This window comes from Geotrypetes seraphini, chromosome 1 (assembly GCF_902459505.1).
Source record: "Geotrypetes seraphini chromosome 1, aGeoSer1.1, whole genome shotgun sequence".
Lineage (NCBI taxonomy): Eukaryota > Metazoa > Chordata > Amphibia > Gymnophiona > Dermophiidae > Geotrypetes > Geotrypetes seraphini.
Window position 1 is genome coordinate 245,782,217 of NC_047084.1, and position 18,847 is coordinate 245,801,063.

The 18,847-nt window shown below is 42.7% G+C and overlaps 1 protein-coding gene across 2 annotated transcripts in view; it reads right to left on the reverse strand.

Moving 5' to 3' along the window:
• The window catches only part of LAP3 (leucine aminopeptidase 3), a 52,159-nt gene extending 36,423 nt beyond the window's left edge, over positions 1–15,736 (reverse strand). Inside the window, exons 1-5 of one of the 2 annotated variants that reach the window (XM_033948726.1) lie at positions 15,651–15,736; positions 15,369–15,523; positions 14,136–14,254; positions 12,195–12,249; positions 7,244–7,349 (exon numbers count right to left, since the gene is read on the reverse strand). In XM_033948726.1, coding sequence (XP_033804617.1) covers positions 7,244–7,349; positions 12,195–12,249; positions 14,136–14,254; positions 15,369–15,470 — 382 coding nt within the window. In that variant the 5' untranslated portion in view covers positions 15,471–15,523; positions 15,651–15,736. Of the gene's footprint in view, positions 1–7,243; positions 7,350–12,194; positions 12,250–14,135; positions 14,255–15,368; positions 15,623–15,650 lie in introns of those variants that run through there. The other variant, XM_033948717.1, reaches the window with a different exon arrangement.
• Between the last annotated feature and the right edge of the window lie 3,111 nt (positions 15,737–18,847).

Genomic DNA, 18,847 nt, shown 5'->3' on the forward strand with positions numbered 1-18,847 from the left:
AACTGCATATCATCCGCAAATTTAATTACCTCGCTCGTTGTACCTATGTCCAGATCGTTTATAAAGATGTTAAAGAGCACAGGTCCAAGCACCGGGCCCTGCAGCACCCCACTGGTGACGCTCTTCCAGTCTGAGTATTGTCCATTTTCCCCCACTCTCTGTTTCCTATGCTCCAGCCAATTTTTAATCCACGTGAGTATTTCACCCTCGATTCCATGGCTTGCAATTTTCCAAAGTAGTCATTCATGCGGAACCTTGTCGAACACCTTCTGAAAATCCAGATATACAATGTCGACCGGATCGCCCTTGTCTATCTGTCTGTTTACTCCCTCAAAGAAGTGCAGCAAATTCATCAAACACGATCTGCCTTTGCTAAAACTGTGCTGACTGGTCCTCAGCCCGTGTCCGTCAAGGTGATCAATGATGCTGTCCTTTATCAGTGACTCTATCATCTTTCCCAGTACCGAAGTCAGACTCACAGGTCTGTAGTTTCCCAGATCTCCCCTCGAACCTTTCTTGAAGATCAGAGTAACATTCGCCACCTTCTAGTCTTCAGGAATCTTTCCCGATTTGATCGACAAATTGGCTATTAGTTGAAGCAGTTCAACTATGGTTCCTTTCAGTTCCTTGATGACACTTGGATGGATGCCATCCGGTCCCGAGGATTTATCACTCTTAAGCCTATCAATCTGCCTACACACCTCCTCTAGACTGACCGTCAATCCTGTCAGCTTTCCTTCTTCATTTACAGCATATAGCCTGATGGGTTCCGGTATGCTGTGTACATCTTCTTCGGTAAATACAGACGCAAAAAATGTGTTCAGGTTGTCGCCAATTGCTTTCTCCTCTTTTAGCACTCCCTTTATTCCATGGTCATTCAACGGCCCTACCGCTTCCTTCACGGGTCGTTTCCCCTTAATATATCGAAAGAACGGCTTGAAGTTCTTCGCCTCCTTAGCTATTTTTTCCTTTTACCGTCTTATGGCACTTGCGTTGATGTTGTTTATGCTTGTTCCAGTTTTTGACCTTTTCCATTCCTTAAATGAAGTTTTCTTGTCTCTGATCGCTTCCTTCACCTCTACAGTGAGCCATGCTGGTTCTTTGTTCTTTTTCCTCTTGGATCCCTTGTTGATACGCGGTATATATACATTTTGCGCCTCGGTGACTGTTTCCTTAAAAAGGGACCAAGCTTGCTCTAGCGTTTTTACAGTGCTTATCCGCTTCTTAATCTTCTTCCCTACCATGAGTCTCATCCCTTCGTAATTCCCTTTTCGGAAGTTCAGTGCCGTGGCTGAACCAATGTTCAGTGCCGTTTTGGACCAATGTTTCTCCCCTGCATCCAGATCAAAGCGGATCATATTGTGATCGCTTCTTCCCAGCCTCCCTTCTACTTCTACATCTTGTGCCGGTCCTCGCAGGACATTTAGAATTAAGTCCAGAATTGCATATCCTCTAGTATTTTCCTTGACAAGTTGTTCCAGGAAGAAAAAGCCTGCAGCATCCAAAAACTTGGTCTCCCTAATGCAGCCGGAGGTGTCTAGGTTCCAGTCTATTCCCGGATAGTTGAAGTCACCCATGATAACTGTGTTACCTCCCTTGCAGTTGCGTTTAATCTCGTCTCTCATTTCTCCGTCAATTTCTTCGGACTGCCCTGGGGGTCGATAGTAGATGCCAATCTTCGTTTCCAGGCCATTTGTTCCTGGAATTTTGACCCATAGAGATTCTAACTTATCCGTCAGTTGTGGCATGTTTTCTCCAGTAGATTCAATTTCCTCTTTGACGTATATGGCAATGCCCCCACCTTTTTGAGCCGCTCTGTCTCTACGGTATAGTTTCTATCCCAGTAGCACAGTGTCCCAGATGTTTTCCTTAGTCCACCATGTTTCTGTGATGCCTATGATGTCAACGTTATCTTTTTGTGCCATGGCTTCTAATTCACCCATCTTATTTTTAAAGCTCCTTAGAAACATAGAAACATAGAAACATAGAAATTGACGGCAGAAAAGGGCCATAGCCCATCGAGTCTGCCCATACCAATGACCCACTCCCTGATTCTTACTCTCCTAGAGATCCCACATGAATATCCCATTTTCTCTTGAAATCTAGCACGCTGCTGGCCTCAATCACCCGCTGAGGCAGCTCGTTCCAATGATCGACCACCCTTTCGGTGAAAAAGTACTTCCTAGCATCACCCTGAAATTTCCCTCCTCTGATTTTCAGCGAGTGTCCTCTGGTTACCGAGGGCCCTGTAAGACTGAAGATGTCATCTTTCACCTCTATACGTCCAGTAATATACTTAAAGGTCTCAATCATGTCCCCTCTCTCTCTTCGCTCATCCAGTGAGTACATCCGCAGTTTTTTTAACCTTTCTTCATACGTGAGATCCCTGAGCCCCAAGACCATCCTGGTAGCCATTCGCTGAACCGACTCAATTCTCAACACATCTTTTCGGTAGTGTGGTCTCCAGAATTGAACACAATACTCGAGATGAGGTCTCACCATGGATCTGTACAGTGGCATTATGACTTCAGGTTTTCTGCTAACAAAGCCCCTACGGATACAGCCTATCATTTGTCTTGCCTTGGACGAAGCCTTCTCTACTTGATTGGCAGCCTTCATGTCGTCGCTAATGATCACTCCTAAATCACGTTCCACCGTGGTCCTGGACAAGGTTTCACCATTTAGTGTGTAAGTTCTGTGTGGATTTTTTTTGCCTAGGTGCATTACTTTACATTTTTTAGCATTGAAGCCTAGCTGCCAAGTTGATGACCACTGTTCAAGCTGTTTAAGGTCCTGCGTCATAAAGTCAGGCACACTGCTTTTGCCAACTATGTTGCATATTTTGGCATCGTCGGCAAACAGTGATACTTTTCCTCTAAGTCCTAGGGTCAAATCTCCTATGAATAAATTGAATAGAATCGGCCCTAAGACGGAGCCCTGAGGAACTCCACTCATCACTGCTGACATTTCGGAGGGGGTACCGTTTACCATCACCCTTTGAAGCCTACCATCTAGCCAATCCCTTACCCATGTAGTGAATGTATCCCCTAATCCCATCGATTTTAGTTTGTTCAACAGCCTGCGGTGTGGGACGCTATCAAAAGCTTTGCTGAAATCCAAATATATCACGTCAAGGGACTCTCCGGCATCCAGATGACTGGTCACCCAATCAAAGAAGTCAATCAGATTAGATTGGCAGGACCTTCCCCTGGTAAATCCGTGTTGATGTGGATCACGTAAATTTTCTTCGTCTAGAATTTTGTCAAGTTCCTGTTTGATCAGTGTTTCCATGAGTTTGCACACTATGGATGTAAGACTCACCGGTCTATAATTTTCTGTCTCTGTTCTGCAGCCCTTTTTGTGGAGTGGAATTACGTTAGCTGTTTTCCAGTCTAGGGGTACTTTTCCCGTGCGCATGGAAAGATTGAAAAGTACGGATAGTGGTTCAGCCAGAATTTCACTCAGCTCTCTGAGTACCCTGGGGTGTAGATTGTCTGGCCCCATGGCTTTGTCTACTTTGAGTCTTGAAAGTTCGTGGTAGACGCTACTAGGTGTAAACTCGTAATCACGAAACAGGTCATTTTGGCTGTCTCTTATTTGTAGTTGTGGACCATTTCCCGGTGCTTCACAGGTGAATACTGAGCAGAAGTATTCGTTTAGCAGTTCTGCCTTGGTAGTATCAGATTCTGCGTAGTTTCCATCTGATTGCCTAAGGCGTTCTATTCCATTTTTGTTTCTCTTCCTGTCGTTCGTGTACATACATTTGAGTTTGCAGCCTGTTCCTTTCTTGCATTTTCTTCCCTCTTGTGTCCTTTTTGATCTGTCTTGCCTGTAATCCAGTGAATCTTTCCCTCTATCTTCTTGCACGGTATCCTCCTGGTATACCGGTTCCCAAACCATCGAATTTCTCTCTCGGTCGACTGTTGGCTTTCCCTTCTTCCTAGTTTAAAAACTTGTCTACTTCTCTCTTGATGTTGCTTGCAAGTAGCCTCGTTCCATCTCTGCTGAGGTGGAGTCCATCCTTCCTGTAGAGCTTGCTCTTCCCCCAGAACGTCATCCAGTTGCGCACGAAGTGGAACCCTTCTTCCTCACACCAGTGCCGCATGCACGCATTGACTGCTTACAACTCCATCTGCCTCTTCTCATCTGCCCTGGGTACCAGCAGAATCTCCCAGAATGCTATCCTCTGCGTTCTGGTCTTCAGCTTCCTTCCTAGCATCCAGAACTGGTCCTTCAGTACTTCCCTGTTGTAATTCCTGTTGCACACGTTGTTCGTCCCCACATGGATCACCACCGCCGTATCTTCTTCTTCCACACTGTTGAGGATCCTGTCGATGCGGCTCACTATGTCTTCTACCTTGGCTCCCGGTAGGCAGGTCACCAGCCGATCAAGTCTTCCTCCCACTATGTGGCTGTCAACTTGTCTGATGATGGAGTCCCCCACGACGATTGTTCTCTCTTTTCTCCTGATTCTCCAGCTGCAGGTCCGTGTCCCTGGTGTATGTCCATCTCTCCTGCCACAGGTCCGTGTCCTTCGTTCTCGCTGCTCTGTCACCCATTTCTTCCTTATGAATTTACTCCTTTTCATGGTCTTTATCAGAAGGGTTGGGTGTGGTGATAAGTTTCATGTCCCTACTGGGTGGGAACACATGTGAATGTACAAGCAATACACTTCACAAAGCAATATTATTTCTAAAGAAAGACCTTACTAGAAAACATACACTAACACATTTCAACTTGATCTCACAAGAAAAGCAATTTAAAAAGGGAAGCATTCAGACCAGGGGTGCCCACACTTTTTTGGCTTGCGAGCTACTTTTATAATGACCAAGTCAAAATGATCTACCAACAATAAAATTAAAAAAAACAAACCACAAAGCACACTGTACGCAGAAAATATGTTAATTATCATTTGTATTCAGGGGTTTTTTCAGAGGTCAAGGCAGATGACTTTAAAATATGCAATGTTACCTCAGTAACAACTATACAAAAATAGACAAATATACCCCCTCTCCTTTTACTAAACCGCAATAGCGTTTTTTAGCTCAGGAAGTTGCGCTGAATGCCCTGCACTGCTCTCAAAGCTCTTAGGCTCCCTGCACTAAAACTGCGCTATTGCGGTTTAGTAAAAAGGGGCCATAGTGCAAAATATAGACAGCAGATATAAATTCTCAAAACATATAAATTCTCAAAATCATTTTTCCTACCTTTTTGTATGGTGATTTCATGAGTCTCTGGTTGCACTTCCTTCTTCTGTAAAGCCAATATTTCTTTCTTTCTCTCTCCCCCTGCCCACCCAAGACATCCTGCAGATTTCTCCACTTGCCCGATTCTTTCCCTACCCCCACCCCCAAGCCACCACGCCGATTTCTCTCTGCTGCTTCCCCGAGCCAGGCCTGGCACGTACAAGCACCGGGCCCACAAGACTTCACCTCTGACGTCAATTCTAACGTCGGGGAGGAAGTTCCAGGCCAGCCAGGCAGCGATTGGCTGGCCCAGAACTTCCTCTCCGATGGCAGAATTGACGTCAGAGGTGAAGTCTTGTGAGTCCAACGCTTATACCCGCCAAGCCTGGCTTGGGGAAGCAACAGGGAGAAAAAGATCGCGAAGGCACCCCTGATTCAGACACTCTACTGTTTAAGAAACCTGGGATGCCCATTTCATATCCCACTGTTGTTCTTTATGGTCTTAGACAAATAACTTAATCCTCCTTTGCCTTAGGTATATTAGAGAGATTGTGAGCACACCAGGACAGATGGGTACACTTCAGTACCCGATTGTAAACTACTTAGATAACTTTGATAGGCGGTATATAAAATACCTAAAATTGCCCCAGGTACATTAGATAAGATTGTGAGCCCGCCAGGACAGACAGAGAAATAATGCTTGAGTACCTGAATAAATTCATGTAACCATTCTGAGCTCCCCTGGGAGAATGGTATAGAAAACTGAAATTGAATAAATAAAATAAATATGATGGAGGTCTATAGAGTACTGAGTGGAATGGAAGGGGTGGATGCTCTTTCCAGGAAGACTAGGTGGTATGCGATAAAGCTACTAAGTAGTAGATTTAAAACAAACCAGAGAAAATATTTCTTCACACAATGTGTAGTTAAACTCTGGAATTCATTGACGGAGAATGTGGTGAAATCAGTTAGCAGGGTTTAAAAAAAAAATGTTTGGATAATTTCCTAAAAGAGAAGTCCACAGGTCATTGAGATGGCTTGGGGAAGTCCACTACTTATTCCTAGGATAAGCAACAAAAAAATCTGTTTTACTACTTGGGATCTAGCTAGGTATTTGGGACTTGGGTTGGCCATAGTTGAGATGGCTTGGGGAAGTCCACTACATATTCCTGGGATAAGCAACACAAAAAATCAGTTTTACTACTTAGGATCTAGCTAGGTATTTGGGACTTGGGATGGCCACTGTTGGAAACAAGATACTGGACTTTATGGTCCTTCAGTCTGTCCCAGTATGGCAATTCTTATGTTCTGAGCTGTGTTAGGGTTCCTAAGCACCCATTATTGCAGAGAAGACAGGGGCAACTAAGCCTAAGATGTTGTAACCTACAGCTAACTTGTAAGTGTGGTGAGAAGAGTGACCATAACGGAGATGAGCCCGAAAGGCAAAACGGAAAGAAAGAGGAATAGAAGCATGAGAGAGTCAATGGAAGGTAGGGTAAGAGTAGGAAGGAAGGGGGTAGATTAAGAGGAAGTCAACCTTAGTGGAGAGAAAATAGTTAAGAGACTGTGTCTGATTTCAAGAAAGCCTGGGATAGGCACGTGGGATCTCTTAGAGAGAGGAAGAGAAATGGTTACTGTGGATGGACCATTTGGCCTTTATCTGCCATCATGTTTCTATGTCAAGAATCAAATGATAGTCTTGGAGTAGGACATTTTCAAGGGCGTGAGATTTTGGGAATGGGATTCCTTCTCCCCTGCAATTTGTTTAGGTTATCTTAGATCACATACGTTTGCAGGAACTAAAAGGGGTCACACTGGCTAAAATGTTGGGAAGAGAACCCCCCTCTCCTTTCCTGGCTCTCCTTCTGGATCCCATGAGTTCTCCCTGTTGGTTAAGAAGACTTCTTCAAGCCTCTCTATCATATTAAAGGCTCATACAAAAAGGGATGGTTTTAGGAATTAGAATGTATTGAAAATATGTCCCTTAACAGAGACAATCTTTTTAGTGCGGAACTCACTAGGTCCCTACAGAATTACAGGCAATTCAAACTATTAACCTGAGACAGCTGCACGAATGTTTTCCTTGCTCTCATTCCAGTGTTCTTGTTCACTCACTCCGGCATCCTTTTTACCCAAACCGACCACAACAACACTGGGGAAGTCCTACATGCAAATAACAGAGAAAAAAAAATCCTTTCAGTGGCCTTCTGACTATAACTACTTAAGCAAAAACTCAAAAAAAAAAAAAGAAACATACTGTAAATTTGTTTAGAAGAAAAACCACATTTATACAAAACAATATTTTTTAAAGACAGAAAAATAATGAGTACAAAAAACGGATAAAACAGACCTCATACACGGGCAGCCGGGTCTACACTGTACCCTAAGCCACCCGTATCATTACAGGTCTGAAAAAAAACTCCGTACAAATAAATAGTATATCAGTCTTTCATTTCACTCAGTAAACTTATTTTTCCAAAATTCATTTTCTGTCATTATTTGCTGTATGAAAAAAAATGATTAATTCTGCATAAAACATTTTGCAATGACTACAGCCAGGAGAAGGAAAGTTTTCAATTCCTATTAGAACATGCAAAAGCATGAAAGTCTTATCTTGAAGTCGTCTCTCTCAGATGATATGTTACTTGTTTCTTCGTGAAATACTCCAAAAGGGTTTACTCCCAACAGAAAGCACTTCTGTTTCACCTTACCAAGGTTACTTCAGGGGAAAAAAGTATCTTCACTCATCATTAATACTTCCGAATGCTTTCACACAACAAACAAGACGACTTTAAGATAAGTCTTTCACGCTTTGGATGATACGGGTGGCTTAGGGTACAGTAGTCCTGGCTGCCCGTGTATGAGGTCTGTTTTCTGCACTCATTATTTTTCTGTCTTTTTTGATTTTGTTTTGTATGAATGTGGTTTTTCTGCTAAACAGATTTACAGTACGTTTCTTTTTTTGAGTTTTTGCTTAGCATATACGACTGTACCCTTGTATTTATTGGTCTTATAATTACTTAAGGTCATCATAACCTTAATATCAATGAATAATCAAGCATAATGTTTAAAAGAGTACAGAAAAACCTTGGATTGCAAGTAACTTGGTTTGCAAGTATTTTGAAAGACAAGCAACCAAAACCCCTGAAGAAGACTATGGAATTTTTAAATTTTCAATAAAGTCCATTTCAGGAACATCGGCACTCCAGTGTTTTTAGGTTTCTCTTGCAAGACAAGCATAACATTTTATTAAATTTTAGCTTGATATACAAGAAATGTACATACAGTATACACACATCACAACTGAGCCGATGATTCTTCTCTCTCTGACATTGCAAGAGTATAGTGACTGTTCTAAACAAGCAAAGTCTTGCAATATGAGTACATACAGTATATACGCGTCACACCATCACACCTGAGCGATAGTTCTTCTCTCTCCGACGCTGCAGGAGTCTAGTGACTGTTCTAAATGAGCAAATACAAGTACGAATACTGTAGTATTTTGTATTAAAGTTTGTGGGTTGTGGAACGAATCATCGAGTTTCCGTTATTTCCAATGGGGAAATTCGCTTTGATATACGAGTGCTTTAGATTGCAAGCATGCTTCTGGAACGAATTATGCTCGCAAAGCAAGGTTTTACTGTACTTTATTCAAAGGATGATTCGACCATTCTGTGTCTGCTGGAGAGGACCAAAAAGTATTTGGGTTGTCTTCAAACTGTATCGTCCCCTGACCCTTTTGGATGAAAAAGTCTGAAGCATAGGAATATATGGTTTAAAACAGAAATGAGAGGGAAGTGGGATAGATTTACATATAAACCACTAATATTTTAATATGAGAGGCAGTATATAAACCACAACAAAAGATTTTGTTATTAGTAGCAGTTTATCATCATCATGGTTATTTTGTAATAAGTGAAATGTTACTGTATTTGAAGTTGTTTAAAGAAGAACAGATTGTGAGGAATTATTATTTCAAAAAATTCCTATATCTAAATTGCAGATGAAATTTAATGTGGCTAACTGCAAATACGGTGACGGAGTTCAAAAAAGCGTGAGATGAACACAGAGGCTCTGATTCTGCAAAGTGCGTCCTGATTGTAGGCAGCTGTAGGCGTCCTACAGCTGTCTAATCAGCCAATCGGGAGGTATGTTTTCTAAAAAAATGCTCCTCAGGCAGGCTGCCTATATTGAAGGTGCCTCCGGGAGCCTAGGGAGGCCCGCCTAAGCTCACCTAAGGCTAGGCGGTAGCCTTAGGTGAACCTAAGCGGCCCTATGCGTCTCCCTAGCAGAGCGGGAGACGCTTATAATGTAGGCTAGCAAAATGCTGGCCTACATGGTAAGTAGACACGACCGCTTTACTTAATCGTGGCAAGGATCTCCCAACCGCGGCTCCCAGACTCCCATCCCCAACCCCTGATGTTCACAGCAGGAAAGTGCACAACCTCTCCTGCCGACATAACCTGTTTCCCCCCCCCCCGAAGATAGCTGGCAGGAGGGTACCCAACCCCTCCTGCCGGACCCCCCCCAACGACATGCCCCTAACCGCCCTCCCTGGACCACCCCCAATGGCCCCCCCGATGATTGGGAACCCTCCTGCTGGCGATCGTCAGGAAGGGGTTTGGGGATGGGAGACTACACTAAGGAGATCCCTTGCCGCGATTAAGTATAGCAGCCGCGTCTAAACAAACCCAATTCTGTAATATGGACGCCAGTTACAGAATCGGGTTTACTTTGGGTGGGTGTTGTTCCGATTCTGTATAGGACGCCCAGGATGGGCGTCCTATACAGAATCCGGGCCAGAGGATCTAGAATCGGAAAATAATAGTAAATATTGAAGAACTAAGGCCAGTACTGGGCAGACTTGCACAGTCTATGTCTATATGGCCATTTGGTGGAGGATGGGCTGGCTTCAATGGCTGGGAGGGTATAGATGGACTGGAGTGAGCTTTGACAGAGACTTCAGTAGTTGGAACCTAAGAACAGTACCAGGCAGAGCTTTGGATTCTTGCCCAGAAACAGCTAAGAAGAAAAAAAATCTAACAAATTTTTAGACTGAATCAGGTTGGGCAGACTAGATGGACCTTTCGGGTCTTTATCTGCCGTCATCTACTATGTTAGGAATGACTACTCAGTAAAAAAAAATAGCTATTAAAGTTTTTGTGGAAAATTCAGAGGTCAATATTCAACATGATTCACGCAGCTAAATTTGGCATTCATCACATCAATTGTTCTAATTCTGATGGGGAGAGTGTGGCGCAGTGATTAAAGTCACAGCTCCTGCCTGGCGCCACTCCCTAAAATGGCTGCCGCCAGTTCTCCCGAGTCCTGTGAAAACTGGCGGCAGCCATTCAGGGAGCAGTGCAGGGCCGGGCAGGAGCTCGAAAAGCTCACTCCTGCGTGCCGGCCGGGTTTGCCGCTGGCCGCAAGATCTGAGGGAGGGGCTCAGCGCAGGGCAGGAGCATGGAAAGCTCGCTCCTGCCCATATACTGCTGGACCACCAGGGATGCAAAAAAAAAAAAAAAGGTATGCAGGGGGTAAAAAAAAAAAAACCACACAAAATTGTTAGAATCGGCCAGGTTGGAAGACGGGAGGGATCCCTCCTGTCCTGGCCTACCAGGTCATACGGCAGAAGCCTGATTCAAGTCTGGGAGGGGGTCGGGTGGTCAATGGGTGATGACCCGAATATAGGACGAGACCCCCATTTTAGGGCCTTTTTTTGGCCCAAAAATCTCATTCTATATTGAAGTTTATACGCTATACCAACCCCTTCATGCTTTGATGCAGGTATTACATTTTAGTCACTTCAATGCATATTTCTTTTTGCTGTACTAAAAGTAAAGTTCTATTTTGCATTGTAATACATAAATTGCAATATCTATGCTAATGAGGTATTTGATTTATATTTCAATTTTGGCTCAAAGCAATTACCCTGATAAATAAGCCTTTCTACAATCAAAACAGAAATACATTCAACAATTTACATACTACAGATTATAAAACAAGAAGTAGAAAATGATTAACTCCCAAATACATAGAAAATTATAAATAACCAAACAAAATATAAAGAGAAGTCTTTAAAGGACATCAGATTAACAGTTTTGGTAGAATTGTACAGGGACAGAAATTTCACCCATCCTTGCCCATCTCCACAAGAATCTAAACCATCCCTGCCTATCCCCGCTAAGATCCATTCCATCCCCATAAGTAATCTCCTCCATCCCCACCTGTACCTGCAGTCACCACACTGCAAACAACTGAGCCTGCATGGTCTGGAGCAAGATTTTTTTTTATTTTTATAAAGGCTCCTTTCTCTTTATTACCCAGCACTGCTTCTCCATCCCTTCCCCCCACCTACTCAAACTATATACAAGTCAGAATACATAAATTGGGATAGGAAGGAAGGTACTTGCAAGCCTGAGAGTAGTGTACTTAGAGTCTGCAGCAACTTCTACTCTGCTATCTACTTCTGTAAGACTTCCATTTTACATGGAAGATGGAAGCTAGGGATGGTAATTGCGGGTTCTGCGGGTGCGAGCGAGAACTCTCTTCTGTTCTGACAGCAGCACAGATTCATTGAGGTCACCTTGCTACATGCATGCATCAGTAGATCGGGTGATCTGCTGCTGACACAGTTGTTATGTTAGACAGTGCAGCTGGGCCAATTCAAGCAAAGGAAGCGGCGGCATTTATGCTCATCTCAATTTCAAAGTGGACCCTGAATTCCTAGAATGGGTAATAGGCAAGAGAGCGAGGCTGGCATTATGATAATCCTGCGGGATCCCCGCAGAACTGCTTCCATCTCCATGGGCTTCCTGCAGGCCTGAGGGGGATTCCTACAAACCCCGTTCCTGTGCAACTCTCTATTCTAGTACAGTTCTACAGCGGTTTTCAGTAGTCTAGTAGATTTGTAGAAAAATCACATCTTTAGGGAGTAAACATTAATACGCTTTAGTACACTAGCTTCTTAATCTGTTATTTTAACAAATGCTACTATAAGCAGCTTACCTGGTGCAAACCATACAATATACGTGTCTTTCCTTTTGCAAGAGGAGGTCCTGATCTAAAAGAATGAACACATTTCTGTTCAGGCATAATTCAATGTTAACATGATTAAGCTTTACAAAATTGTGAAAGCTTATCATAAAAACACGAGAACTACATGCAAGGTAAGGGTATGCTAGTGAATGTTTTATTTTTATTTTTTAAAACAAAGCAAAAGAAAATCAAAAGAAAAACAGAGGCAGTGTGATTCCTATTAGTGCTGCCTGATTCAGGAAAAAAAATTTCGATTCAATTCAGCCTATTGAATCAATTTTTCAATTCGATTTTCCTGCCCAATTGGTTGTTTTTTTTCAAACATCCTGGTGGCTTTATTTTATAGCCTCTTCACCCCCTTTGCCTTATCCTAACCACATTGGTGCTGTGGTGTAAACAAAATAAACAAACAAAAAAGACTTTTCCTCTCTCTGTTAAATCCTAGCTCACATTTGCAGTCTAACACCAGTTCTGGCAGGATACACGTTTCAAATCTAACACATTGTAATCACAAAACACAAAATTTGATCTTTAAGTATTTACACATGGGATGGGTGGGAGGATGGAAGGATATGAATAACTGATTAGGATAAGGTTATTGGGGAAATATATGCTTTTGTGTTTTATTAAATTATCATTGGGCGGGAGAAAATGGTTCGTTATGTGTATCTGAAAGTTAAATGTGCTTATATTGACTTATTATATATGATATATTTATGTATTGCACTATTGAAGATTGAAAAATCAATAAAGATTTTAAAAAATAAATTTTAGGCCCAAAAAAGGCACTAGGTCTTATTTTCGGGGGTATGTACATGATCATCTCTCCCTTCCTCTCCTTCACCCCAATTCTTCCTCTTTCCTTTCTCTCCCCCACATGTGCAGCATCTTTCCTCCCCTCTCTCCCATCCCTCATGCAGCAGGACCCTTGCCCAGCTTCTATCCTACCCTCCCTCCCATCCCTCATGCAGCAGAAACCTTGAGAGCGCACCCCTCCCCCCCCCCGAGCACCCGCCAAGCAGCCGAATCCCCATCCTTCCCTCCCTCCCATCGTAACCCCACCACGAGTCCTACTTACATCCCTAAGCAGCGTCAGGCCAGTAGCACTCTAACAGGCTGCTTCAGCCTTGTCTGCCCGTGAACTCTGCCACATTACTGATGATGTCATTATATCACATATTCAAAATGGAAAGGATAATTGCCATGCAGCAGGGAAATTTTAAGAAATTTCAGGTTATTTGGGAGCCATTAACAAGATACTGTAAAGATTGAAATTACTGCATAGAATATTAATTTTTTCTCTTTTGTTCATACACGTCCGGGGTGGGTGGGAATGTTACGATTTCTTTTGCTTATGAATAATGTTGGGTATAAGGGAAGGGGATTATTTGATGCGAGTTAGAATTTGAAGAGGTATTAAGTGATGTTAAAGTATAAATGATTGTATTATTTGTTACACTTATTGTGAGCTTTTTTTTTTAAATTCTTTATTGATTTTTAATGAAATGTCATACAAATGAAAGAACAAAATATATTCCACATATTACACTATTATCTATACATCATATTATACTATTATCATTCAATAATTTCATTTTCCTGCATATAATATCATAATATATCCTAATATACAATACAAATAAAGAATAAAGTTACCCAAATATCACTATCAATATTTATTCCCCTCCCTCCAATCCCTCACCCCCCTGAGCTTTAAAAATGAATAAAGATTAATAAAAAGAAAAAAATACTACTGAATATCGGAAGTTGGGTGCCAACAGGTGATTTAAGCGGGCCAAAGCCTCTTAGACCGTTTAAAATTGCTTCAAATATCAGCCCCAGTGTTTCCAAATCAGAATTTTCCCTTTCAATACAAAAGGCACTGCTATAAAACTGTTCTAAAACACTTACATTGCCAACATGTCTCTCAGTCTTCCAGACACAGTGCTGTTGAACAATTCTCCAGCATTGGTGAAATGAATCCCATCACCTTTGTCTTTTTCTCTCTCATAGATTCCCAGGATAAGACCCTTCAAAAACAGTGAAAACAAGAGTTTTTTTCCCCTCAGGATTGTGCCATTAAGTTTTGTATAACTCTTAAATCCCTTCACTACAGAAATATAATCCTACAGCCATATTTTCAACACTCACAGTCAACAGCTGAAAGAATCAGGTAATGTGGCAAAGAATTTAGCAAAAATGCAAGTGCTATAATGCATCGCAAGTAGCTTGTTTTTCACCGACACCATGAGGGAAACTTGACTTTTATATGTCTGTCATTCATGTATTAACTTAATCTAATACAAAAAAGTTTGACCTTTATATTGTAAGCTAGTTATAGCCAGAACTGGATCGCCACTACAGTTTCCCAGAGTTTGAAGTAATTTCTGAGTTGCTCAGCTTTTGAAGTCTTCTACTCTTAGCTCTAATTTAGTTACAGTTTTTGTATCATTTAGTCAGGATCAGAACAGCACTTCCTTTATGGAAAGGAGGAGATAGTGTATGTTGCAGATGGGCAAACTGGATAGGCCATTTGGCTTTTATCTGCCATTATGTTTCTTTGCTTCCATGTAAAAACTTAGCACATCTTAAACAATTAGCAGCTTAAAAAAAAAAACTGCAGATGCTTTTTTTGGATTTAAATGAACTACTGTTAAATGACATAATTTGTGTCTTGCCTGCTGATCAGACTCCTACCATCTGCAACATCATCCTTCCATCGTGTGCCCAGCTGCTTAAGCAATTGGCTGTTATGCTCTATTATGTATGTAAACTTGTTTCCCATTTTGAGCTCTTCGGGATATAAATCCAAATACGTAAATAAAAACGGGGTCTATTATACACAGCTGTTTGAACAAAACCAACAGGCTCATCAGATATAAAGATGCCATCCTCATTCAACCTTGGTAAACAGCTTGCACTGTTTTAAAATCTTTAAATTAGCAGTATCATTTGAGCCGACAGATACAAACATTTACAAAAACTTAAATGGTCAGCAGCAGTGCGCCCTTCTGCGGCAAATTAGCAAGCGCTTAATTTAGCACTATTTAAGGAGCACCAAGACAGTGACATTCAGTAACCCCAAGCAGGTACAATCCTCCTCTTGCTGCCCTTGCGCAGCCGTACTGCACGGGAGCACTGTACCTTTTTCCCACTGGTGTAGTTTTGCTGGGACTTGGACAATAACCTGTAGCAGCTCCTGTTCACACCTTGCAGGAGGCTTTTCCGCGCAGGAAACAGCAGCATGCTTCTGCTCACACTTCACAGAAGAGTTTTGTTTTCCCGACGGTAGCTCTACCCTGCATGCAAGCACATGGGTATAAAAAAAGGAAAGAGGCAGAGGGCACAGTGATGACACGCAGCTTCCGCTCCCCTCCCCCTGCCGAAGTGCCAGATGTAAGACTTCTGCCAATTGGCTATACGAACCGTTTCCTGATTGGACACTGCTTGTGGCTTTCTCATTGGACACCAGAACTAGAGACTCTTTTTTACCCGCCTCCGTAGATTTTGAGCACAATGGTGAAATTGGGGGTGGGGCTAGGGCTGGATTGGGGCGGGACCAAATATTAATAGATGTCCCGTTATGATGAAAAAAATAAATGGTCACATTAATCTTTATAGAACATTCCCTGGTCTTTTTGGATACTACATCCATCTTTGGCATTAACTTTTAACATTCAACTTTCTTCCATTTTTCTGCTTCTTCCTCAAATACATCTACCTTTCCGATCTATCCATCTATCCATCTTCCCATCTATCCATATGCACATCTCCTCCCTCTCTCTGCCCTCCCCACCATCCATGTGTGCCATCTCCTCCCTCCCTCTCCCATTCCATACCTGTGCACCATGTTCTCCCTAGCTCTCCCCTTCCCCTCCATCCTTGTGTACCATCTCCTCCCTCTCCTATGGTCTAACATCTGTCTTCCCCCTTTCCCCATCCTAAGGTCTGGGATCTATATCCTCTCCTTCCCCCAGTCTGGCATCTCTCTCCCCTCCATCCTTTCCTCTCCACTTTTTGGTCTGGCATCTCTGTCTTTCCCTCCCCTGCCTTAGTCTAGAACCTCTCCCTCCTCCTTCCTTTCCCTGGTCTGACATCTCTCTCTTCTTCCCCCCTTCCCCATCCAGTGGTCTTAACATCTCTCTCCTTCCCTTCCCCCCCAGTGGTCTGGCATCTCTATCTGCCCCTTCCCTTGGAGGTCTGGCATCTTCCTTCCCTGGCGCCTCTCCTCTTTGCTGGCATCTCACGGCACACTCAGAATCACGCTGCAGCACAGTTTGTGACACACTGAACTAAATTATGAGTGTTGCAGCCTTCAGTTTAGCCCTTATGGCTTACTAATATTCAAATTGTGCCAGTCAATCTGGGAGGATTATTTTGTTGAAATGTATTTTATTTATTTATTTTTATCTATTTCCCACCCTCCCAGAAAGCTCAGGGTGGATAACAGAAGACCAAACACAGATTCTGAGAACGAGCTAATAGAAAAACCGGGAGAATAACAGGGGGACCTAAGTACAATATTAAAGGCTAACAATTTATCATCAAGTAACAATGTACAGATTCCATAGGCATAGGTTCTAGGTACAAGGTGAGGCTAACATGTTATGTACAGAAGGGAATCAGGTGGAGCAAGAGCATACATAGTTTAGGGGTGGTCACTCTGGAAACATAGAGAGCATAGCAGGGCATGGACTGAAAAGCATGTTGGAGGTAAATAGAGGGGAGGTCGAGCACTAGTATAGTCTTGTTCATCTGGCAGTTCATATATCTGTTCTTATTGCTTGAGGACTTCATTGTCCTGGTTCTTCGTGGCTAATTTGAGGCCCAGAGCAGTTAACAGAAGAGGAAGGTCTTTACTGCCTTTCGGAAAGTTGTCAAAGAGTCCAGGGATCTGAGTTGTGTGGGCAAATGATTCTAAAGCTTAGGGATGAAATGGCTGTAGGAGCGTTTATATGCAGTTTCCAGTTGAAGGGCTCTTCCTTGGGGAACGCAGAGTCATTTTTCCGTTTTGGAGTAGAGGGGGCAGTTGGGCATGTAGGGTTGCAATTTGGCAGCTACGTCGTAGGGTGCTTTGTGGTGGAGGTTTTTATGGACTAATATGAGGCCCTTGAAGGCACAGCGCTTGTTGATAGGCAGCCAGTGCGCTTTGCATAGTGCAGGTGAGACAGGGTCATGGAAACTGAGATTTTTTTATAGGAGGTGGATTGCTGCATTCTGTACTCGTTACAGACTGTTCAGGTTTTTTGCAGAGTGTGTTGCAGTAATCCATACGTAAGAGCACATAGGCGTAGAGGAGCTGGACAAAGTCTGGTTCAGTGAGGTAAGGATAGATCCTTCTTAACTGGTGCAAGTAATAGAATGAGATGGAGACGACGTGGGAGATGTGGGCTCACTGCCCGGCCAGTATCACACCGAGGCTGTAGACCTGATCTTTGGCTATTAGAGTGGTTGATTTCCAGGATAAATATGGGCGCATGAAGCTTGAGCTCTGTTTCCTGGCACAGAGGAACTCTATTTTGGCAGTGTCAAGTTGAAGTTTATTGTGAGTTATCCAGTCTTTCATGTCTATGAGACAGTTGTGAAGCTTGATGAGTTGGGTGGCTTGATCCTTACCCAGGACAGACAGGCCAAAATACTTGAATACCTGAATAAATTCATGTAAACTGTTCTGAGCTCTCCTGGGAGAACAGTATAGAAAATTGGACAAATAAATAAACCATTGTGGTTCATCATGGCAAAATTAACACACACATTACAGTAATTGCTCTGGACCCATTATATTTAATAGGGATGATTCACTAAGTATGCATAACATGACCATTTTATTTTTTTCATCAAAACGGGACATCTATTAATATTCAGTCCCACCCCCAATCCCGCCCTAGCCCTAGCCCCACCCCCAATCCTACCCTAGCCCCACCCCCAATTTCTTCCATTCATTTTTCATGTACACACAATATCTTATTATTTCATAATGGTAACCATAAAATTTTTTTAAAAAAACACAAAGCACCCTATACGCAGAGAAAATGTTAATTATTTATATTTGGGGGGTTTTCAACGATGTCACCTCAGTAACTATGGAAAAATAGACAAATATAGTGCAAAATATAGACAGCAGATATAAATTCTCAAAACTGACACATTTTTATCACTAAATTGAAAATAAAATCATTTTTCCTACCTTTGCTGTCTGTTGATTTCATGAGTCTCTGGTTGCATTTCCTTCTGACTGTGCATCCTATCTTTCATTTCTTTCTGCACTCAGGCCCAACAATTGTCCCTTTCTATTCCCTCCCTCCTTCCTTCCTATGTCCTTAGTGCCCCCAGTACCTTCCTATGTCCTTAGTGTCCCCAGCGCCTCCTTCCTATGTCCTTAGTGCCCCCAGATCCAGTGTCAGTTCTCCTTTGTACCTTTGTTCCAGGTCTCCCTCTCTCTCTCTCTCTCCCTCCTCTGTTATGATCTTTCCTCTCTCTGTTCTTCCTCAGGGGCTTTCCCCCTCTGTCTGCACCTCCCAAAGTCCTGCTTCTGCCTCCTGTCTTTCCCCTTTGGTCCTCTCTAGTCTTTCTTCTACTTACAACCCCCCCCCCATTCTCTGCCAATTCTCTCCTTCCTTCAT